Source organism: Enhydra lutris, unplaced genomic scaffold, assembly GCF_002288905.1.
Source record: "Enhydra lutris kenyoni isolate GAN:26980312 unplaced genomic scaffold, ASM228890v2 scaffoldscaffold12, whole genome shotgun sequence".
Taxonomy (NCBI): Eukaryota; Metazoa; Chordata; class Mammalia; order Carnivora; family Mustelidae; genus Enhydra; species Enhydra lutris.
Genome location: NW_019154096.1, coordinates 49171953 through 49196387, shown reverse-complemented (window position 1 = coordinate 49196387; position 24435 = coordinate 49171953). Strand labels below are relative to the sequence as shown.

Here is a 24435-nt window from a genome sequence, read left to right as displayed (position 1 = left end):
TTGAAAATCCTGAGGCCCAGCCCAGGCCCAGACTGATTCAATAAGAACCTCTGGGTGGGTGGGTCCCGGCCTCCTGCTTGTTTGTCTAAAAAGCTTCCCAGGTGATCCCAAATTGCAGTGAAGGTTGAGAACCATTGTCCCAAGAATATCTGCTTCCCTTTCTTCATAAAAGCTGATGAAAACCAATTTTCCTATCCGTTAGGCTGAGTTAGAAAAGATTGAGTTATCTTTTTAACAACTGTCTACCTGACTCGTCCATCTATCCATCAGTCCATTCATCCGTCCATCCTGTATTTTACTGAGTGTCTGCTATCTGCCAGGCGCAGTGTTCATTGTTGGACAAAACAAAGGCCCTTTCATCAAGATGCTAAAAACTAGAAACCAAACTGAAGGATCCTCTGAATGGACAGGAGAGGCCCACACCCTGCAGTTTGGGACGTGAATCAGCCCGAGCCCTGCACGAGCTCTGAGCGAACAGAGCGGAGTGCTTCTAACCTGGGAGGAGCCGTGGGACAGTGTCTTAGAGGAAGTGGTGTCCCAGCGGAAACTTAATGCACCAGTCAGATCCGGCCAGTGGAGAGGTGGGTGTGGCTGAGGAAAATAGAAATGAAGGTGCTATAGGTGAGACTGGGTGGCTGAGTAGGACAGAGGGGAAGTAGCAGGAAGCTCCAGGGCACCAGGCAGAAGAGGCCTCAGGGAATTAGAACTCATCCCAAGGGCAGTGGGGAACCTCAGGAAGGGTTTCATCAGGTAGAGCGGCCCAGGCACCACACTTGTTCTTTCTGGTCCCAAAGCTGAGGGGAAGGAGCACAGATTTGGAGGGTCGGATAAGAACCCCCCCCCCCCTTCATCCATTTCCCTTGCTAACCATCTCTGTTCCCTCGAGACAGGCAAGTCGATTCACCTTTTGGAGCCTTGTTTCCTCCCTGGAAAATGCTGATGGTTATGGCTGTTTTGTCATTGTGTCTTTGTGAGGCGACAATCATTAAATACAATACAAGGAGGGCATTTATCCCTATTCTTAGTGCGTGTTCAGCTCCATCACTGAACTTGGTAAACACTGATCCTTTCCCCCTCTAGCTACTAGGGGGCCCGTTCTTGCCTCAACTCCAGAGCTCGAGTTCCTGTTACAGCTCCGAGCACCAGGGGGCCGGGTGGGTCAGAAGTCCTCCACCCCGACCCTCCTCTGCCCACTGCAGAGCTGAATCTCTGTCTCTCCTGGCCTTTGCTCCCTCAGCCGCAGCCTACAGCTAACCCTGAACCCAGGCTGTGCCCAGGTGTCCTTGCAGGTTTCGTTTGTTTGCCTCCCTCCACCCCTTTCTCAGGAGCCAAGCACGTCTAAACTGACCGACCTTCTCTGAGGGGCTACTGCTATGTGGAGTTTCCTTCCGAAAGCCAGCCTCTGAGTCCCCTCCTGTCCACTACTAGTAACCCTGGTCACATTCGAACTGGTGCAGTTCCAGAGCCCTCTCGTGTTCTCTGGCTCTTGCCTGGATCCCTCGGAATAAATGCCAAATCCTGGAAATGGCACCACACAAGCCAACCCTCCAGACTCTCCACTGCCCTCTGGCCACACTACCTACTACTGTCTCTCTCACCTGCTCCCTTCCAGTCATACCTCCTCCCACCACCAAGCGCACTCCCACCCCAGGGCCTTTGCACCCATTGTTTTCCCCAGTTTGAAATGTTCCTCCCCAATCTTCTGTCTACTCTCTCCTTCACTCTCTTCAGGCTTCTGCTTTTCTGTCTCCCATGAAACAGCAACCCCTTAACCCTAGACTTCCCTTTTCCCCTCACCCTCATTTATTTTCTTTGTAGCGCCTATCAGCAATTGACTTAAATCTTTAGTCGCCTATTTGCTTATTGTTTTCCCCCCTCCCTTCTGTCAGAATATAATTTCCATGAGGTCAGGGTAGAGTTTGTTCTGTGCTGTATCCTGAGCAGCAGAAACAGCATCTGGCCTGTAGCAGGTGTTGGATAAATATTTGTTGAATGAGTTAGTGCCTAAACAAACCCATTACCTCATTTGGTCTTCAAAATAAACAGCCCATTTGACAGATGAAAAATACAAACGCCCAAGGTCTTAGCCACAGTTACGCAGCAGAGACGAAGCTAGTCCCAGAGCTCTGGCTTCAGGCTCCCCCTCACTCCTCACATGCCACATTCCTCTGCCGGCCTGGGGCCTGTGATTTTCATACCATCGGGATTTCCCCTGACCTTCAGCCCGAGAGGAAATGATACCGCAGCTGGAAGAATACCCAGAGGGCTGGGAGCTGGCAGCCAACACCCAGGCAGCTGCAGGGAGTGTTGGCCAGAGCGGCCACGGAGCGAGCAGGATGAAGGCCCGCAAAAATGTCAGCGCACGCCCGGTCCGCCACCAGGGTCGCCGGCAGGAGAGGGAAAGAGGCGGGCTGTGTGGTGGAGGCCCGGCTACGGGGCCTCAGGGCCGGCTCCCAGGGTTGTGCGGGGCCAGGTCATTGGGTCACCTGTTTGGGACCTTACCTTGAGCATTGCTGGGAGCCCGTGGGCTGTGGGGGCCACGGGGAAGATCCTCAGGCTTCTGATCAGGAGACGGTGTCCTGAGCACGACCCTGGGCCACTCATTTTGTGACTTGATTTTCTCCTCTGTAAAATGGGGTTACACTCCGTCTGCCACAGAATGTTTAATGAGGGAGAAACAGCTCCATAAGCTGCAGATTTCTAAACAGATGCAAGAAATTATTTTTGTATAAGTTGATTATCCTGTAGGTGCTTGGATGTGGTTTCATATGTACAATAGTCTCTCCTGGACATGGGCTCTGTTCTCAGATCTGCTCCCTGGTGTCACAGCCCACCCAGTTGTTCAACCCCCAAATGTGGGAGTCACTGGGGACCTCTCTCAGTCCCTCGTATCTAATCCATCAGCCTCCCTGCTTCCCTGCATGCAGCTATATTCCTCATATCCCTGTGGATTCAGCCTCCCTCGCTGCCTGGTTCCCCCTTGCCCACCACCATGAGCCCCTCCGTGGGGCAAGCTCATTCCCAATCCAGATTCTTTCCTGATCCTGGCCCAGACTTTTGTGTCCATGGTCAGGGAAGGCTCCTTCTGAGCGCTCTACCTTATCCTGCATCCAATCTTCAGATTTTTTGAACCCACAATGACTTTGTCCTTTTGTTCTCTTACCTTGTGTTTATCGTCCCGCTGCCCATTTGACCTGTCTGTCTTAGCTCACTGCTGAATCCCCTGGCGCCTGGAACCGCACACAGATCCAGCTCACCGTAGGTCTAATACTCATGGCTGATTGACCGCCTTCCTGGTGGGGACAGATGTGAACCAGGTTTATACACAAGGGCTACTCGCAAATAAAGACAAGCATGCCTGTCCTTGACCGAGGCCGTGTTTGCAGAGTCTGATATATAAAGTCAACAGAACAATTTCTAAAATGAGACCCACCCCAAAGAGAAAACCCAAATGCCTACTTAAGCCAAGGCAGTAGCTGACCACATTACGTATTTAAAAGCAGTGTTGGGGCTCCTCCCTGCGTTCAGAAGCGGGTGTCCTGTTTACATGCGATGCGGGCTCCCTAATGGGGGTGAGCTCGAGGAAGCTGACCTCCAGGTTGACTTTGGGATTTGCCTCCCAGCTTTGTATATTTGATTCCAAGTACCCTTGAACTGACGGAGGAGAGTAATACATTTCTAATTGGTGAATTATGTGCGTGGTTATGAAAAAGCGGATTCTTTTCCGCTCTAGCATCTAGAACAGTGCCCCGCCTGTGATGGGCTCTCAATCAACCCGTGTTGTCAAATCTTTCCTGCTCTGCCAGGGATCCTGGTCATCCCCCAGGGGATCAAGTTTGCTCCCTGAGCTCCTGGTGCTCCTACAAAGAAGGCTGATGCGTCCTCACTTTTCTTTCTCGTTCCTTTAGGTGGACTGGAGGAGCAGCCATCTGAGGGCTGGGAGAATGCAACAGCTGCCAACACCAGCCGTGAGGAAGCTAGCAAGGGTAATGTAAGGCCCTCCCAGGCCTTTGGGTCCTTTTTTTTTTTTTTTTTTTTCATTTCAGCTGTGGTAAATATTACATAACATAAAATTTGCATTTGAACCATTTTAATGTGGATAACTTAGTGACATTAAGTGCATTCACAGTGTTGTAGGACCATCCCACTATTTCATTCCAGAAAAATTTTTGTTCCAGAAAAGTTTCATCACCCCAAAGGAGACCCCACAGCCACTAAGAAGTCACTCCCCTTTTCCCCCTGCCCCTGGCTTTGCAAACCTCTTAAAAAAAAATTATTTATTTGAGAGTGAGCATGCGCGTGAGCAGGCAGAGGGGCAGAAGGAGAGGGAAAAGCAGACTCTGCTGAGCAGGGAGTCCGATCCGGGGCTCCATCCCAGGACTCTGAGATCAGGACCTGAGTGGACGGCAGATGCTTCACCAACTGAGCCACCCAGGTGCCCCAGCTTTGGGAACCTCTTATTCCACTTTTTACTTTCTATCTTAGTGGACTAGGAGCACCAAAGTGTCTGGGCATGGGGGAGTGTGTCCTTTTGTTGAGGACGGACTGGCTTAGGGCGGTGTTCCGCTACTCAGGGACGGAATGGTCTTCAGTTAAACTCCGACATCTGGCTTTGACCTTTCTCACCGCTGCTTAGCTTGTGAGTTGCAACCCCCAAGGACTGACAGGAGGGATCATGGGGCTTTGGGGACTAGATGTCTGAACAAGAACAAGAACAAGTGGGCGTGGGAGGGAAGGAGGGAAAATAAAGCTAGGATGGGAGCTGTGGAGGAGGTGTAGCCCAGAGACATTGTGAGCTGCTGGGGGAGGGGGCAGGTGAGGTTGTGCCCGCCTGTGGGCAGGGACACTCATCAGCAGGTGCCTGCCTGGAAGTCTGCCTCTGTCTGTCTGCACACTGACGCTCACAAGCGTGCGCCTTCCCGGGGTGGGGGAGGCGCCTCACTGGAAGCATCTCCATTTGGAGGAGTTTTTCCCGCTCAGAAGCCGTGCTGGCTGAGAGAAGCTGCTGGGTGGGCTTCTGTCTGGCCAGCACCCTGCGGGAATCAGGGCTCGCTGCTGCCAATGATGCTTCTTCTACATAAAATAAATGCAGGGCAGAAGGAATAATTTTTGTTTATTGAAGTAGAGTTGACACACAGTGTCAAAATAAATAATTTCTAGAATCTTCTGATCTACAGTCAGATGCGTTATCCATCCCGCCACTGGCCCTGTCAAAAGGAATGATTTTTACATGCCAGAATCCTTGTTTTCAAGGATGCCTATTTAGGGATAAAATAGAAATCATTATTTGCTTTATGTTTTCGCTTTAATGAATGCTATTTTGTATTTCACACATACATATGCACATATATCATTTCACACAAATGCATACATGTAATGGTACCGTCATATCCTTTCTTAAATTTTTTTTTTATTCTTTTCCCTTTAATTTGGCTACCTTCCTTCCTTCTTTTTCCCACATCTTGCTCCTCTGCCCTTCCCCAAGTAACCCCGGCCGATGGCTCTGTGGGCACCCTTCGTATTTTCCTCCATGCACGTATGTTCACACAGACACTTCTGTAGGGATGTAAACACACGTGCAAATATAAGATTCATCATTTTACAAAACGGGATCATATTCGATACGTGCTTTTTATGAATCCTGCTTTTCTCGCTCAGCAGTATGTCATGGGAAAACCCCCTAATAACGCACTGGTGATAACTTCAGTTTATTCTTCTGAATATTTTACAAAATATTTCTGGCGTGGATGGGCCGTAATCGAGCCAATGGTTCCGTTATCCATTAACATTCACTCCGTGTCAAGTTTTTGCCATCACGAGCAATGCCACAGTAGACGTTCCCGAACCTAAATCCTACACATTTGGGATGTTTTTAACAGGTGTTCCTGGAGTGGGCTTAAAGCCGCTCACATTTCCAGAGTGACTTGTGAGTGTGCTCCTCTCACCACATCCTCTCCAGCACTAGGTGCTCTCTGTTTTTGATAATGTAAATAGGAGTTTATTATTACTGAATTTGGATTTCCTTGCCTGCTGCTGACTCCCAGCCTCTTTTCCTGCCTTTGCCAGTGACATAGGGGTGCACTTCTGTGATCTGCTTCTTCCTGTCTTTTGCCCATTTTTCTGTTGGGTTGCTGATCTCCCCCCTTACCAGTTTGGCCTCTTTCAGACAAAGGCGGATCCATCAGCTCCCACGCCGCACCTCCTCCTTTGTTAAATGTACATTTGTTTCTCCCTCTCATAGCACGTTGCTGGGACCATGTGCAGGGCTTCCTTGAAAATCTGTGGTTTCCTGCTTTGCTTTTTCAAAGTATTTTGACTTGTGCTTTCTCAGACTCCCCAGACATCTCGTAATCTCCATGGCACTCTGATTTGGCCACAGATGACCAGCACTTTGCGCTGACAATGGAGCCTAGGAGGTGGGACCGAAACTAGAGGGGTTTACTAGCACCGCAGTAATGTAGATGCCACACCTGATTTTTCCTTCCTAAGTGATTTATCGTTGCCCTAAAACCACTCCCAATCTTAGTGACTTCAAACAGTGATTTGTTATCTTTCACGATTCTGTGGGTTGACTGGATTCCGTGGGGTGTTTCTTTGGCTGACATCAGCTGGGTCACTCACTTGACTGCATTCATCTAGCAGCTGGCCTGGGCTGGCCTGGGTGGTCCAAAAAAAAGCTGTAGTCACATGTGCCTCCATGTGGCTCTTCTCGCCACGTGGGTTTTCATCTAGCTGTCTAACTTGCCATTTTTTACAATATGGCGGCTGGCTTCTCAGAGGGAAGAGCCAGAAGCTGCCAGTCTCTTTAAGGCCTGAACTCAAGAGTTCCCAGAATGAACTATTCCCATAGTCTATTGGTCAGACAAGCCAAAAGGGCTGCTTAGCTTCAAGAGGAAGAAAATAGATTCCACCCCTTAATGTGAATAGCGTCATGAGCTCACGGAGAGGAGAGCTGTGGCCATGCTTAGAGACCAACTCCAGCCTTCTCTCACTGCCTCTTACCTGCCCACCAGCAATGGACAGTGTCAGGGTTCGTAGTATTGCCTACTTTGTTGGTGTAAAATGACCCAACCAAATAAACTTGGACCATCAGACGCACTTGGGTTTGTACCTTAGCTTAGCCACTTAGTAGCTAGGACCTCAGGTAAGTGTTCACATGAGGTTTGGAGAGAATTGGAAATATTTATGCAAAGTGCATAGCCAGATGTCTGGAATTTAAGAGGTACTCAGTGACTGTAGCTCCTCCACTTTTTCCCTCTCTACCTCCACCTCCAAGAATAATGTTATGCAGCCCTGGAAGGACACCCTCCACCTCTGGACTGGGATTCCACAGCTGTGCAGCAGCTGCACAGAAACACAATTAAGGGAGACCGGAAGGAATATGGCTGCCGCAGCTCATTACCATGCCGCCTCTGGTAGGTTGCCTTGTGCCTGGCACCTGCACAGAAACACGAGATCTCCTTGGGCTTTTTAAGGAGGACAGTGAAAGCACTGCCCTAGCTACCATGCCTCACACCCCTACAGTGGGCTAAATCCTAGTCTGCAGACTGCCCAGTGACTCCGGTTTTTTTTGAAAGAGAGTCAAGGCTAGGCCAAGTTTCTCCACACTGTATTGCAGCAGCAGACAGACACATCTTTAAGCATCTCAGGCAAGCCTGATGGGGAAGGAGACCCTTGGCACCCTCAGAGGTGAGCCGCAGGCAGGCCGTTCTAGCCTGTTCCTCCCGCCTTTCCTCCATCTGATTCATCTCTCCAGGGCCCTGTCAGGCGCCAGCGTGGGTGCTGCTTGTTTTGTTTGAATTAAAGATAAGACAAGTTGTGTCAATCTCAGATTCCCCTTTCATCACAACCTGACCCCCTCCCAACACCCCCAGAAAAAGAGACCGCCCAAACAGGAGAAAGGATCTGAAGGAAGCCCCCCTCCCCACCACGGCCCCCCCCCCACCCCGGCTTCAGCAGCAGGCTTATTTCCTGGCATTATGTGGCTCCCCTCAGCCCTGACGGCAGGGATTTGTGCTCCCAGCTCTGGGAAGGGCGGGGTGGTGGGGGGCGGCTCAGAGAATTGCTCACTCAGCATCCCCCTGGCAGACCGTTTGGTCCGAGGAGTCTCCCTCCCCTGGAGATGAGCGCTCAGCCTGCATTTCAGGGCTGCTAATGGGATTAATGAAATGGAGTGTGTAACTGCTCCTCCAATGAAGCTGTTGACTGTTACGTTAGAGCCCGATTTCCAGAACCATCTTCATAGATGAGAATGGACCTTTCACTCCCAGTAACAGTTCCTAAGGGCTTTGTGCTGCAGGAAATCACAGTGGAATCTTGTTTGCACCAGAGACGGCAAGCTTGGTACAAAGCACTGCCCAGCACACGAACCCCTGAATGTCACTAATGTCAGTAATGGGTGTTATCACTGAACCTAATTTTAGGCATTCTTTCTAGCCCGTCCCCAAATGCAGACCTGGCTAGCGATTACTGAAGCTCGCGTGGAACCCTCACCATGGCGGGCGTTTGACATTCATTACCTGGTTCAGTGCTCACAACACCAGCATGCGGCAGGAAGGAAGATTCCGAAGGCAGGAAGAGTGCCGTATCCAAGGCCACACAAGTAGCAAATGGCAGCATTTATCTTGAACCTAAGTCTCTCCGGACCCTAAACAACCCCCTGCTCTTAACCTTATCAATGGTTCTCAAACATCCCTGTGCTTTGGAACTACCTGGGAGCTTTAAAAACTATCATGCCTGGACTCCACTCTAGTTTGATTGAGTGGCAATCTCGGGGCAGGGGGCAGACACCAGCATTTTTAAAAAGCTCCCCAACCGATTCACATGTGCAGCCAGGTTCGAAAACCATCATGGAGAATAATCCAGTCTCCGCTTTCACGGAGGGGCTCCTCCTGAGCCTCTCCAGGTTGCAGGCAAGCTGCTATGTTGCCCACCACCCTGGGGTGGGGGGTGTTGTGGATGGCTGGACTCTCAGGATGTTTGCTCCCAGTGTGGGGCTGACCAGTCGAATCATGGAAAATTCCCAGGGCCTCACTTGAGAAGGCTGGGGTGGGCCTGGTTCTGTTTATGACACGCCTGTGCCTTCCGCTGGAGATGGAACCTTGAAGAGCTGTGGCCGTAGAGGAAGGGTCTGCTCCCCGAGCCAGAGAATTTAAATGGACTTTATCCCCCAGCACCCCCCCACAGCGTGTTAAATCCTTTCAGATGCCCCTGAGCTCCTCTTCAAATGTAGGACTCTTGGCCATAATCAATAATTACATCCTTCTCTGTGGACTCTGATTCCAGATAGTAGTAATCCAAGAAAATCCAATAATGACAGTTGCATTAAGATCCTTCTTCCAGGCTCAGCAGAACATCTGTTTAGACATATTTTTAATCGGCAAATGCTTCCTGTGTTGAGTCCTCGGCAAATTAAATTTCTCACTGGACCGAGGGGGAAGCTGTCATTCAATAACCCATCTCTGGAAATTACAGCCCCGTCTCCTTCCAGGTGCACTTCAGATTTTCCCACGCTGACTCGGCTGGAGCCCAGCCCTCGCCAGAGCGGCCCACGTGTGGACGCAGCCCAGCTTGTCTGAGAAACATGGGCTGTCTCAGCGCTGGTCCCTCGACTAGGGGACTATTTCTGCCCATTCTCCAAAGGAGAGTTGGCGGCAGAAGAAAATTAAGAGACTTGTTGAAAACCCTCTGGGAAATGAATAATAAACTTCCACTTGCTACATCGCTGCCTGTGATTACTTCAGACATGATGATTCTCAGGGTTTAAACATTAAGAGCCTTAGGGCTGCCAACATTTTGGAGGCGTTTCCGCCACGGAATTGTTTGGACTGTTGGGCTGTTTATTTTTAGAATAACTCTTCCATTCTTTAATTCATTCATTCAAACTGCAAAAGCGGTGCATACTTACCAGCAAGCAGGCGCTGTTCTGGGTGTGCCTGGAGTGCTGAGCAGGCCTGCCAGGATGGGTGCCCTCCCTGGGAAGCTTCCCCGCCGACAGGGGCAACTCACATTTGAATGCATTTGGATGCAATTTGTTGTCTGGTGTTGGCATAGCTGCAAAAGCCCAGCAGGTAATGTGGCGTGGGTGTGTGTGGGCTATATAGGACAAGGGGAAGTGGGAGAGAGGCTCCCACAACCAGGACAACATATGCTGTACCTATGGTGAGCAGGTACTACTGAACTCGAGGGGGTTGTAAATGATGGAGGGAACGTGGGCCCAGTGTTGCCACATCTTTCTGTCTTTAAAGAAAAACTAGAAAATCTAGATCCTGATGTAAAATCCCTTGATTTGTAAAAGTTGGCTTCTGAAGTGACATTAAAACAACAAAAACAACCAAAAAAAACCTATATTGTGGGCCAAAAGTGTCCAGGCCAACCAAAGCACATCTGTGGGTTGGGTTTATCCCAAGACTTGCAAGTGTACGACTTCTGATCTAGAAATTTTACCAGTAAAACAATTATTTTCATGTTTAAAAGGTATTACATGACAGGCTTCTTGTTTGTATGACCAACTGAATTAGTAGGAACCCCCATACAAAAATGGAACTGCTGAAAATAATATATAACCTTCCCACCATCCCAAATAAAAGATACAGAGTTAAGAACAAAGGATAGAAAGAGAAATTTCCATGATTAGAAGAGAAGAGGGAACACAAATCCACAGAATTAAGCTTCAGATGGTGGCAAGAATGTGTAGAGGGCATTCAAATTGGGCTAAGATTTGGGGGACGGGGGCTGGGGTCTTCATGCCTATAAATACAGGAGAGATGGCCTTGGTCCATGTGAAGCATGAGATATTGCATAAAATGAACACCCTCAAAGGGCTTCATACTCATTAAAAAAGAGAGAGAGAGAGAGTAAAAAAAAACTGCCCAATGGTTAAGAGGAGTGGCAAGAAATCTTGCTCTCTTTCCTAGGCTCTAAGTGTGGGTAAAAATATATCATCTATGAGAAACTGAATCTGAAATCCTGTTCCCCCTGTTGGTATAAGTTCTCAAATTACATTTCTTAAATATGGAAACCCTAAACTTAGAAATTAACATAAAAACTGATCTAGGACCCTAAAATCCCCACAGCACCAAAAAAAAAAAAAAAACCCCAAAAAAACAAAAAACAAAAAATAGGCTCGCACTCATAATCGATGGCATATGGGGCTCCTTTAGAAAGGAATGATCTCCCCTAGAAATGAGCTTTAAATAAAAACATTAGGAACACAAAAAGTTAATCCATGGAGGAGAATCAGCAGAGACAATAAATTGGAGAATTGGTACCCAGAGATATAAGAATAATAGAACAATCTGAAGGAGATTAAATAAGTATATACAACAAAGGAACCAATGGAAGAATTTGAAACTATAGTAGAGAGGAAAAAAGAATTGACAGATTTAGAAGCCATTAGGGCTTTTAGAAATGATAAATATATTGTTGAAACTGGAATTGGATAGTATATTGAACACAATTGAAGAGAGAATTAGTGAAGTAGAAAATAGATCTGAGGAAACCACACAAATTTCACCATTGAGAGACAAAGAAAATATGGAAGAAGGTAAAGAGACACAATGGGTAAAGTGAGACTGTTACACACATAATCAATAGAAATTCTTGAAAATGAGAGAACTTTCATAGAGATACTGGGAAAGAAGAGGCAGTGGTCAAACAGATGAGGAATTATGATTTTCCATAGTTGAAGGAAGAATTGTACTGGGTCTCAAGCAGAGAATTCATATAAATCCATATCTAGACAATTATAATGATACTGAGAAAGACAAAAAACAAAAGAAGGAGAACAGAACAAAAGATAAGACTGATAACAGGTGAAGGAATGACCATCAAACTATAAGGATATCTCCTGTTGTTAACAATGAAGACTCAAGTATACTGGAATACTATCTTTGAAGAAAAACATCTGTCAACTTAGGATTTTGTACATTCCCAGCTAGACTTAATTTCTAGAGTGTGGATAAAATAAACTGAGTGAAGATGAAATAGATTGAGGATAAAATAAACTGAGAGTTTATTGTCATCATCAAAGAATAGTAAAGAATGCATTTCCAGGAAGGAGATTTGGAATGCAAGAAGTAGCAGTAAGCAAGGAAATGGTAAATATGAAGGTAGATATAAATCTGTCTTAAAAACAAATCATTGGTAAATAGTAATTTATTTGGGGTCTTAAAAGCAAGTAAACAGTAATGTGAAACAACAAAAGGTCTCTTTGTAAATTAAAATGCCTTAAGATCCTTGTATTCTCAGAATGAGAATGGAGATTCTGATTTCTTCAGATTTATCTTGTAGTTTGTGAATTATTTGTACTTTGTTAAGTCCAGTTTGAATGTTAAAAATTAGAATCAGTGCTAAAGAATAGAAAGGAGATAATGGAAATAAAAACTAAATACAGAAAATACCTTAATCCTACAAAAGCAGTCAAGGAGAAAAAAAAAGAAGCAAAGAAAAAAATAGCAAATAATGCACACACACACAAAGAAGGAAATAATGTCAGGTATGTCAGTTATAAAATAACTATAATTTACCCGTTGTTGGATTGAACAACAAGAAAAAAATGTAGCTATTTGGTGTTCATAACAGATATACTTAAAATCTAATTATAATTATATGCAAAAATCCTCAACAAAATATCAAATCAAAACCATCCACGTATAAAAAATAATTATACACCATGATCAAGTGGAATTTATTCCAGATATGCAAGGCTGGTTTGACATTTGAAAATCAATCAATGTAACCTTACCATATCAATAAACTAAAAAAGAAAAATCCCTTGATCACATCAACTGAGCATTTAAATGAAAAAAAAAAAGCATTTAACAAAATCTAACATTTATAATAAAAACACAGCAAATTAGGAATAGAGAGAAATTATCTTAACTTGATAATGAGCATCTGCCTAAAACCTAGAGCTGGGCACCTAGGTGGCTCAGCTGGTTAACTGTCTGCCTTCAGCTCACATCATGATCCCAGAGTCCCCGAATCGAGTCCCACACTACACTCCCTGTTCAGTGGGTAGTCTGCTTGTGTTCTCTTTCACTTGCTCTCTCTTTCAAATAAATAAGATCTTAAAAAAAATAAAAACAAACAAAACAAAACAAAAACCTACAGCTTACATCTTCCTTAATAGTGAAAGACTGACTACTTCCCCTAAAACCAGGAACAAGGCAAAGACGTCTGCTGTCATACTCTTATTCAACATAGTTTTGGAAGTTACAGACACTGCATTGACACAAGAAAAATAAATTAAAGGCATGAAAATCAGAAAGGAAAAAATAAAACTGTTTCTATTTCCAAATGACTTGTTTGCTATGTAGATGATCCTAAGGAATCTTAAAAAAAACAAACAAACAAACAAACAAAAACAACTTAGGGCGCCTGGATGGCTCAGTGGGTTAAGCCACTGCCTTTGGCTCAGGTCATGATCTCAGGGTCCTGGGATTGAGTCCCACATTGGGCTCTCTGCTCAGCAGGGAGCCTGCTTCCCTCTCTCTCTCTCTGCCTGCTTCTCTGCCTACTTGTGATCTCTGTCAAATAAATAAATAAAATCTTAAAAAAATAAATAAAATCTTAAAAACAAAAACAAAACCAAAACAAAACAAAAACTTAGAACTAGTAAGTGAATTTAGCATGGCAGATACAAGGCCCAAACCCCCAAATTGCTTACATTTCTATATACTAAGAATAATTATGCAGAAATAAAAATTTAAAACACAATACAATTTATAAGTACCCAAAGAAAATGAAACTCCTATACATTTTTAAAAAACATGTACAATATTTATATATTAAAAATCACACAAGACTGATGAAAGAAATCAAGAAAGACCTACATAAATGGAGAGACATACTATGTCCAGGGATTGGAAGACTGAATATGGTAAAGGTAAAGTTATCTCCAAACTGATCTATTGTTTTAATGTAATTCCTATCAAAATCCCAGCATGTTTTTTTTGTAGACAGAGACAACTTTATTCTAAAATCTATACGGACAGCCATAGACTCTATATGGAAACATAACTAAAACAATCATAGAAAAGAAGTCTAAAATGGGAGTAATCCCTCTCCCAGTTACTAAGGCTTACTATATAACTGCAGTAATCAAGACCATGTCTCTTAGCAGAGGGATAAACACATAGTTCAATGGAGCACAATACAGAATCCAGAAATCAACTCATTTACCATCAACTACCAACCCAGCAATTCCACTCTTGGGTATTTATCTCAGAGAAATAAAAGTTTATTTCCACACAAACACTTGTATACAAATGTTCATAGCAGCTTTATTTGTAATACCAGGAAACAGCCCAGATATCTTTTCTCAGGTGAATGGTTAAAACAAGTGGTAGTACCTGAATACCATGGAATATGACTCAGCAGTAGAAGGAAACTACTGATATATAAAACAACCCAGATGAATCTCCAAGGAATTGTGCCAAATAAGAAAAGCCAATTCCCAAAGGTGATACACTGTTAAATTCCATTTATGTAATATTCTTCAAATGAAAAATTTTCTAAATGGAGAACAGATTAGTGGTTGAGAGTTTAGGGATAGAGGAGAGGAGAGGGGCAGGGCTGTAGACAGGAGAGGGGCAGGGATGTGGATAGGATTATAAAATGCCAACATGAAGGATTCTTATGGTAATGCAACTGGTCAGTATCTTGAAAGTGTGGTAGATAAACCTATACATGTGATAAAATTCCATACAACTACACACACACACACAGACACACACACACACACACACACACACAAGTATACATGATGCTGGGGAAATCTGAATGCAATCAGTGGAGTACAGTAATGTCCATATCCCAGTTGTGATATTGTACTATAGTTTTATAAAATGTTACTATTGGGAGAAATGGAGTACAGGGTACACAAAATCTTTAATTATTTCTTACAACTGCATGTGAATCTATATCAATAAAAATTTCAATTTACAAAAACGATTTCATATATAATTAAAAAATTGAACCTCAATCATAAGACCATTGCAAAATTTGTGTTATTGTTGTAGGAAATGTAATTTACTCACAGAATAATGCCTGTTGAATGACTCATTTAAAAAAACATAATTACATAAAAAGATCGAAAATAAATGAGTGGAAAAAGCTCTATGAGGCAAACAGTAATCAAAATTTAACTGACATAGTAATATTCATATCAGCCAAAATAATCTTTATTATGGATAAACACTATTACAGGTAAAGAGGGTCATTAATGATGAAATAATTCACTGGGAACATTTAACAGTCCTTTACTTGTATTACTTAAACAACATAGCCTTGAACAATGCAAAGCAGAAATTAAGAATAAAAGAGAAAATGGCAGTCCACAATGTTAGTTGTCAGGGTTGTTTAAAGCACTTTTCTCAGTAACTGATACACTAAAGAGCCAAAATAGTTGTAGGTAGAATATGTGAATAACATATGTAGCGTCCTTTAACCATCAATTATAGAAATGAATACACATTATCCAAGGACATTTGGGACATTTATAAAAACCAATCATGTACTGGGCTGCAAAGGAAGATTCAGAATACCAAAGAATCGATACCTTGGAGCATAGGCTAGTCATCTACAGCCAGGAGGCCAAATCCAGCCTGCCATCTGTTTTTGCAAATAAGCTGTTATTGGAACACAGCCATACCCATTCATTTACATATTGTTTATGGCTGCTGTCACACTACAGTGGCAGAGCTGGTTGATTGCAACAGAGAATGTATTAACTACAAAACTTCAAATATTTACTATTGTCCTTTTTCAGAAAAAGATTGCTGACCCCCACCTTGGAGAATGGGTCCTTGGAACACAAAGCAATGTTAGAAATCATTAACACCCACAGAGAAACAAATATTTAGGGATTTTAAAAATCACACTTCTAAATAACTAAAAGATCAAAGAAGAAAGTCTAACTGGAGCTAACAGAATATATCAATGTCTAACATTGACATATACATGTCAAATGATGGAATGCTGCTAAAGAGGAACTCAGAGAAATTTTAGCCTAAAAATTTCAACAGTAGAATATAAGAAAAATTGAAAATTATGTGCCAAACATTCAACTCAAGAAGCCAGAAGAGGATGGCTAACTGATTTGTTACAAGAGTGCCAAGACAGTTCTATAGGGGAAAAACTAATCTTTTCAACAAATGATGCTGGAAACACTAGATATTCACAGGCAAAAGAATAAAACTAGACCCCTACCTCACACCATATATAAAAATTAACTCAAAATGATTAAAGACTTAAATATAAGCACCAAAACTATAGAACTGTAGATGTAAATAGATATAACATAGGTATAAACATAGATATAAATCTCTGTGAGGTTGGATTAGGCTGTAATTTCTAAAATATGGCACAAAAACCATAAGAAACAAAAAAAAAAGGATAAATTGGACTTCATCAAAATTTAAAACTTTTATGGTTCCAAGGATACTATTGTAAAAATGAAAAGATAACCTACAGAATAAGAGAAAATATTTGGAAGTCATATGTCTGATAAGGGTCTGGTATCCAGAATATACAAAGAATAATTATAACAGTAAAAAGACAACCCAATTAAGAAATAGACAAAGGGGGGCGCCTGGGTGGCTCAGCGGGTTAAGCCTCTGCCTTCGGCTCAGGTCATGATCTCAGGGTCCTGGGATCAAGCCCTGCGTCGGGCTCTCTGCTCTGCAGGGAGCCTGCTTCCTCCTCTCTCTCTCTCTGCTTGCCTCTCTGCCTACTTGTGATTTCTCTGTCAAAAAAATAAATAAAAATCTTTAAAAAAAATAAAAAAAAGAAATAGACAAAGGACTTGAATACATGTTTCTTCAAAGAAGATATGCAAATGACTCATAAGAACATGAAGAGATGTTTGGCATCAGTAGTCACTAGGGAAATGCAAATCAAAATCACATTGAGATGCCAGCACCCATTAGGATGGCTATAATCAAGAAGCTTAACAATAACAAGTGTTGACAAGTATATGGAGACATTGGAACCCTGATACATTGCTGATGGGAATGTAAATGAAGCTTTGGAGAGCAGCCTGCTAGTTCTTCAAAAAGTTGTTAAATGTAAAGTTCTCGTATGACCCAACAATTCCAGTCTGTGGTGCATATCCAGGAGAACAGGAAACATATGTTCACACACAAATGTGTACATTAATGCCCATACTAGTATTATTCGTGATAGCCAAAAAGTAGAAACAACCCAAATGTCCATCATCTGAGAAATGGATAAACAAAATGTGGTAGATACATGCAATGGAATATTATCCAGCCATAAAATATAACAATGTACGAATACATGGTATGATACAGATGAACCTTGAAAACATGCTAAGGAATCGCCTGATTCCATTTGTGTGAGATGTCCAGAATAGGCACATCCATAGAAACAGAAAGTAGATGACTAGTGGCCAAGGACTGGGGCAGGGGCTAGAAATGGGGAGTGACTGCTAATATCTTTCTTTTTGGGGTGATGAAAATGTTGTGGAGTTCTGTAGTGCTGATGGTTGCACAACTTTGTGAATATACTAAAAACCACTAAATTTTATACTTTAAAAGAATGTCTATTATGGTGTGTGAGTTATATCTCCAGTTTTTAAAAAAAGAAAAGAAGATAGAAAGGAAAGATTGGAATAAAATAAGTGCAAATGGAAGGGAGTAATAAAAGAAATAAAATTAATGAATATTAAAAAATGAAAGTGATAAAAAAAATCAAAAAGCTGATTTTTGGGGAAAAGATATAGAAACTGAAGAGAAAATGCTCCAAGTCAGAATAATGAGGGAATCTACACAAGGAGACTGAAAACAAAAGCTTATGTTGTCTGAGTGATGGAAAAAATGAACGTGGATTTGATGATTAGGGCGCCACAGGTTCAAGTGATTCTACCCCACCTGTCTGTCTCTGCTATTTCCAGGGTGGACTCAGAACCTTAACAGGGCCTCCACTTCTTTTCCACCTCCCTCTCTTAAAGGTCCAGCTGTGCCAAGAGACTGGGAAGAGCTGGGGGATTTTATGAGGCGCTGCTTTTTCCAGGGGCTCATCTTGCAAAGAGTATCTGAACCATCGCAAGCTGGTTCACTTTGTCACACTGGCCAAATTATTTTCCACATTTGCAGCATTGATGGGCATTTGGTGAGGGATGGAGATTGGCTCAGTAAGTTCCCTCCGATATTCCCAGTGCTGAGAAGAGAGCGCATCCCTGACTCGGCTCCATCCCAAAGGATGCCTTGTTCGGTCCCTGCTTGATTCTCTCGGGCTACCATGGAGCCTCACAGGGTGTGGTTCAAGGCTTCCAGCAAGCCAGCCTGCTTCTGTCGTAGCCCCGGCACCCTTCCTGACACCCAGGGGCTCAAAACCCCGAGCAGACCGAATACCCCCTTTAGAACACATGTTCTTTGTGGATTCACGGATAATATAGTCTTAACCATGATGGACAGAAGGAACTAAAGGCAGAGTAAATGGCAGCGTGCCTCTCTTGCAGATGGCGAGGACAATGCCGTGCTCCTGCACAGGCCCCGGACCTCGGATGCCCGAGCTGAGACCTTTTCTCCACGCGTCCGAAGAGCCACAACCTCGAGGACAGAGAGAATATGGCCTGGAGGGGTCATCCCCTACGTCATCGGTGGGAACTTCACCGGTCAGTAGTCCCAGAGGAGACTTCCTTTGGGGCTGTGTCCTCCCCAGGGAGTGGAGCAGAGCCTGGGACACGGCCGTCCTACCTGCTGGTGCTCCATTATGCCTTCAGGGCTAGTGCTCTAAGCCTGGCAAAACTGTGGTCTCTGCTGGGACTGTGTCCTCAATGGTGGTCACCTAGTCCCCAGGCCTTCATGCGGGGGTGACACATGATCCCGGTCTTAAAAGAGGGACAGGGTTTGCACAATGGGTAGGTGAGCAAAGCCCTCCAGGCCAAAGGCAGCTGTGAGCAGCCACACAGGATGGCTGACCTGTCTTCTGCCTGGGTGGGCACCCGCACCGGTCACATCCCCGCAGCAATATGCAGGGTAAGCAGAGTGGGCCCTTAGATGTGGCTAGTCCCGGCTAGTACTGCTCGCCGGCAGTACCCCCTGTGGGAAGGTACTTAACCTCGCCAGGTTAAGTCCCTCTTCTGGAAGTGGGGATGATATTATTTTCTAGCTCACAGGGTTGTTTTGAGAACTAAACGAGTTAATTTAGATGAAGCACTCAAATAGTACCTGGCACATAGTAATTAGTAATTATTTGCTATTGGTATCATTATCTTTAAAATACGTAGGTCAGCCAGTGGCTTCCCATCACTACTAGTGAAACTGAAACTGCTGACCATGGCCTCCAAGGTCAGCCCTGGCCCCCTGTTCCACCCAGTCTCCTACCCTGCTCCTGCTCTCTTCTCCCCAGTCCCTGTGTGCTGACATCACAGGCACCTTTCCCTTCTGGAACATGCCCAGCTCATTCCCGGTTTAACACACCTGCACCCGCCCTCCATCTGCCTAGAACACTCTTTCCCCAGACCTTCTCTTGGTTTCTTCTTATCACTGCATCTCAGATCAGATGACACATCCCCAGAAAGGCCTCTTTGCCTCCCTGATACCCCCAATATCCCACTGGCCACTTGTTCTCAGCACTCCACTTTCTAGTCTTTACAGTACTTTCCATTACCTGAAATGCGTTGACTTTTGTTCCCTGGTGCTTAACTGCACTCTTTGAGATGTGGTGTGCTTTTTTGACCAAAGATTTATACAACCTTCATCAAAGTTAGCTAATTTTATATAGAGAACTCTTTTTTTTTTTTTAAAGATTTTATTTATTTATTTGACAGAGAGAGATCACAAGTAGGCAGAGAGGCAGACAGAGGGAGAGGAAGGGAAGCAGGCTTCCTGCTGAGCAGAGAGCCCGATGCGGGACTCGATCCCAGGACCCCGAGATCATGACCTGAGCTGAAGGCAGCGGCTTAACCCACTGAGCCACCCAGGCGCCCTTATATAGAGAACTCTCTTAACGTGGTAGTTTTTCTTGTGCTGTAATTTGTGGGATTGCTATTTTGGTGAGTGATTGAGCTATAAATGATTTGAACTAAAAATATCAAGATGTAAAAAAAAAAAGTGGACAGCTAGGTTATTCTTTATTCTGTTTGCTTGTTTTTGGGGGCAATATGACCCAGGTCTTCCAGATTTTGATGGAAGCCTCCCCAGTGCTCTGCTTGTTTTTGGCAACAAGATCATTCTAGAACTCAGACACCATCCCCAATTGTTTTTTGTAATCCCCAAACAACTATTTTTCTAGATCCTTCTCGTTGTTTCTAGGAAAATCAAAATACTGTTCTTTATCTCTGATTGATATATTGTTTTCTTTTAGAGAACATATATTGACTGTAAGTAACTATCAGCCAGTTTACAACTACTCTGTTCTTCTCCCAGACAGTTTACTTACTGTTCTATTTCTCAACACATTTCCACTCAAGGAAATATGAAGATGTGCTCAGAGAAGGCATGAAATTCACCTGTTTTCAAAGGGCTTGTAGAAAAGGAGGCTCAAGGATCCACCAGAAAACACTGTAGCCCCAGGCAAAAGTAGCATGAACGTACCTGAAAACAAACTTTTGAGAGCATATGGACCCATACTCCTATAGATAGAAAATAAAATGAGGCCTCAGAATGCAATGCTGGTGAGCTACTTCAAAAGCCTAAAATTTTCCAGTTGAATAATCTGGGTAAGCTTTTTTGTTTTAAGTTTAGATGAAAGTACTCTCCATTCAAAGGAAAAACTGTAGAGTCTGGGATATTCTGAAAATCTACTTTTATCCTCTTTTCCCTTCACGAACTCTTCCTCCTTGAGTTTTGGCAATTCAGGAAATTTATATTCTTAGCAAGGGAAATCCTTATTCCTAGCGCATTTCTAGTCTGGGGGACCAATTCTCATTGGAAAAAGCATCGTTGTGAATCAGCATGGCGTATGGCCTCTGAGGGAGGCAAGGACCCATCAGGACAGTGATGAGACCTGCCCTGTCATTTCAGGAAGCCAGAGGGCCATTTTCAAGCAGGCCATGAGACACTGGGAGAAGCACACCTGTGTGACCTTTGTAGAAAGGACTGACGAGGAGAGCTTCATTGTGTTCAGTTACAGAACCTGTGGGTAAGTAGGCGCCTGCAAGTCCACTTCAGTGGAACCAGAGCCAGACAAATCTGATGGCTCCTGACAGTTGAATTTTCTCTGTAAAACCAAGTATTTCCAAGGAGCTGTGATAAATAGCAACGTAGGGTTTGTCAGAAACTCCCCTTGCCCCCAATGAACTCATAATCCCAGGACAAAGTAGGCCAGTCAAGAAGAAGATTCTAGAAAGACAAGGGGTCTGGATCTCTTGTCATGGGAGCAGTTGAAGGAATTGGGGTGTTTCATATAGAGAAGTGAGATTCCAAACCAGTTGGAGGCCCACAATCGTACTGAGACTCTGACAAAGCTATGGCTTCCTCATGATGGATATACGCTTATGCAAAATTCTGCATGTAATTTTATGGGCTCCCTGGGCTAATAGACCTCCTCCAGAAAACATAAGAAATAATAAGGCGCCTGGATTATGACTAAACTTAGCCGTTATGCCAGGAAATGTAAGTGTGATGTCCTCTCTTACTGAAAGAAAAAGTTTCCCATACTGGTTCAGATACTTCAACCCAACTACATGGGGTATGCATGAAATGACTACTGAAGAGAATGACCCAGAAAGGTTGCAAAAGGAAAGACGGCACACAGGCAAATGCCAACAAAAAGAATGTTAGGATCATAATTTTAGTTACAGACAAGGCCTTTCATTCTTGTTTTGTTTCATTTTTAAAGTAGGGGAGTTTTGTGTTTTTTTTTTTTTTAAAGAAAAAGAAAAAGGTGAGACACTTTATAATGAGAAGGAGTCCAAGCTACAGTGAGAATATAACCGTCATAAATCTTTATGCACCAAACAGTGCAGCATTAAGAGTCATAAAACCAGTCCCAGGGAATTCAAGGGGAAATTGACAGAAACACCAGCAGCAGGAGACTTTATTTCATTTCTGTCCACCCAAAGAGATCAATGTCGAGGTGACCAAAAAATGAGTAGAGATTTGTAGCGGACTGGAGAAATAGAATAGAGTTGATCCTATGGATCTATCAGATTCTGCAATCTGATAACAGATCTTTTCTTCTTAAGCATGTGTTGAACATTTATAGACATTGTCCATCGGTTAAGCATGAAGCACACCTTGATGGATTCTCAAAGGCAGAAAGAGCATTAACATGTTCTCTGATTGCAAAGCAATGAGACTGGACATCATGACAAAGAGTAGAGTAAACACCCCTGCATTACCTAGTAAGTTAAAAGCTCCATTTTTTGTTTGTACAACATTTAGGTCACAAAGGAATCAGGATGAATATTATAACTTATCCAGGTAATAAAAGCCCTACAATTCTAAGTTAGAGAGATATGGCTAAAGCTGTGTGTGTGTGTGTGTGTGTGTGTGTGTGTGTGTGTGTGTGTATCCCAACAGCCCACATCAGATTTAACAATGATAATTCTAGAAGCGTTTCTGTTAGACTCAGGAACAAGTCGAAGATCTTCATGATCACCACAATTATTTTACACATTTTGGAAAATGCTAGCTAATATAATTAGATAAGAGAAGGAAATACACACAATAAGTATTGGCAGGAGCAAAGCAATGTTTGCATGGTTTGAACTTAATGCGACATGTACCCCAAAACCCAGAAAAACAATTGAGAAACTTAGAAACAAAAGGAGACCCTGATGAGGTGACTGATTACAAATGTAATAAGAAAATTAATTACTTTTCCTTATAATGAAATAATTTGATACACTTTTGTAACAAGAAAAGTATCACTTTAATAGAAACATAATAAATAATACATCTAAGAATAAACTTAACAAAAATGCAAAAATATGCCAGACCTATAGGAAGAAAATGCTAAAACTCTAAGGAAACTTAAAAAGAAAAAGTAAAAATGGAAATGCATACCACTTCCTGAATAGGGATACTTAACATAGTAAAGCTGTCACAACTCCCTGAAATAACTTATAAATGCATGCCATTGTGATGCAAATATCTACATTTATGCATATGTAGGTATATGTGTATTTATGTTTTTAGAAATTTAACAAATGATACTAAAGTTTATCTGGAGGAATGACCATGTAGAAATAGCCAACAGAGGAGAGAGACAGAGACAGAGGCAGAGAGAGACAGAGAGGGAGAGAGAGGAGGTGGAAAGAGAGGCACAGAGAGAGAAACAGAGAACAAGTAGTGTGGGATTATGGGAAGAGGTTTGATGGTCTAGTCAAACATCTAGGGTTTAAAATGCAAGTGAAGATGATAATAATTAAGACCACTTAGAACATAACAAAAGAGTTTAAAGTGAAAATGCCTATACACAAATTTAGTCATTTGGATACTTTAATTAATTAATTAATTAACTAATATTGGACACAATATTAGTCATTTGGATATTTTAACAGTGGGGTAGAGAGCTCATTTTGAAAAAAACAAAGCTGGATGGAGCACCTGGGTGGCTCAGTGGGTTGGGCCTCTGGTTTCGGCTCAGGTTCTGGTCTCAGGGTCCTGGGATTGAGCCCCGCATCTCATCAGGCTCTCTGCTCAGCAGGGAGTCTGCTTCCCCCTCTCTCTCTCTCTGCCTCCCTCTCTGCCTACTTGTGATCTCTGTCTGTCAAATACATAAATAAAATCTTAAAAAAAATAACAAAAAATCAGGATTCCTACCTCACTTCTTACATCAAGATGATTCTAGCTGGATCAAAGATGTAAACATTTTTAAAAGGAAAAAGAAAAGAAAAAAAAAAGAAATTTAAAAAGTATTAGAGAGAAACAAGAGTGAAGTTTACTTATAATCTTGGCCTAGAGATGGCCTTTCTAAGCAGAGCAAAAGAAAATGAAGTCATTACATACACTGAAATTTTAAAATTCTCTATGGTGAAAACAAAACCAAAACAACACATAAGCAAACAAACAAAAAGCCAAATAAGAAATAAAGTGAAAAAAAAAATTGTCAATATATTTGGCAATCAAAAGACTCATTTCCTTAATTCATAAAGGGTTCTTATATATCAATAATAAAAAGATGGGCAACCCAAAAGAACATAGGGAAAAGATGTGATCGCAGAGTTCACAAGAAAGAGAAATACAAATGTCTTATAAAACATGGAAAACTGGGCGCCTGGGTGGCTCAGTGGGTTAAGCCGCTGCCTTCGGCTCAGGTCATGATCTCAGGGTCCTGGGATCGAGTCCCGCATCGGGCTCTCTGCTCAGCAAGGAGCCTGCTTCCCTCTCTCTCTCTCTCTCTCTCTCTCTCTGCCTGCCTCTCTGTCTACTTGTGATCTCTCTCTGTCAAATAAATAAATAAAAATCTTAAAAAAAAAATTAAAAAAAAAATAAAAAAACATGGAAAACTATCCAATCT

General features: G+C 43.1%; 1 protein-coding gene across 1 annotated transcript in view; it reads left to right on the top strand.

Moving 5' to 3' along the window:
- LOC111145202 (tolloid like 2) overlaps window positions 1-24435 on the top strand; it is a 116249-nt gene that overhangs the window by 42737 nt on the left and 49077 nt on the right. The window contains exons 3-5 of the mRNA XM_022499930.1: window positions 3909-3986; window positions 18485-18640; window positions 20994-21111. Of these exons, the coding sequence (XP_022355638.1) occupies window positions 3909-3986; window positions 18485-18640; window positions 20994-21111 (352 nt within the window). The remainder of the gene's footprint in view (window positions 1-3908; window positions 3987-18484; window positions 18641-20993; window positions 21112-24435) is intronic.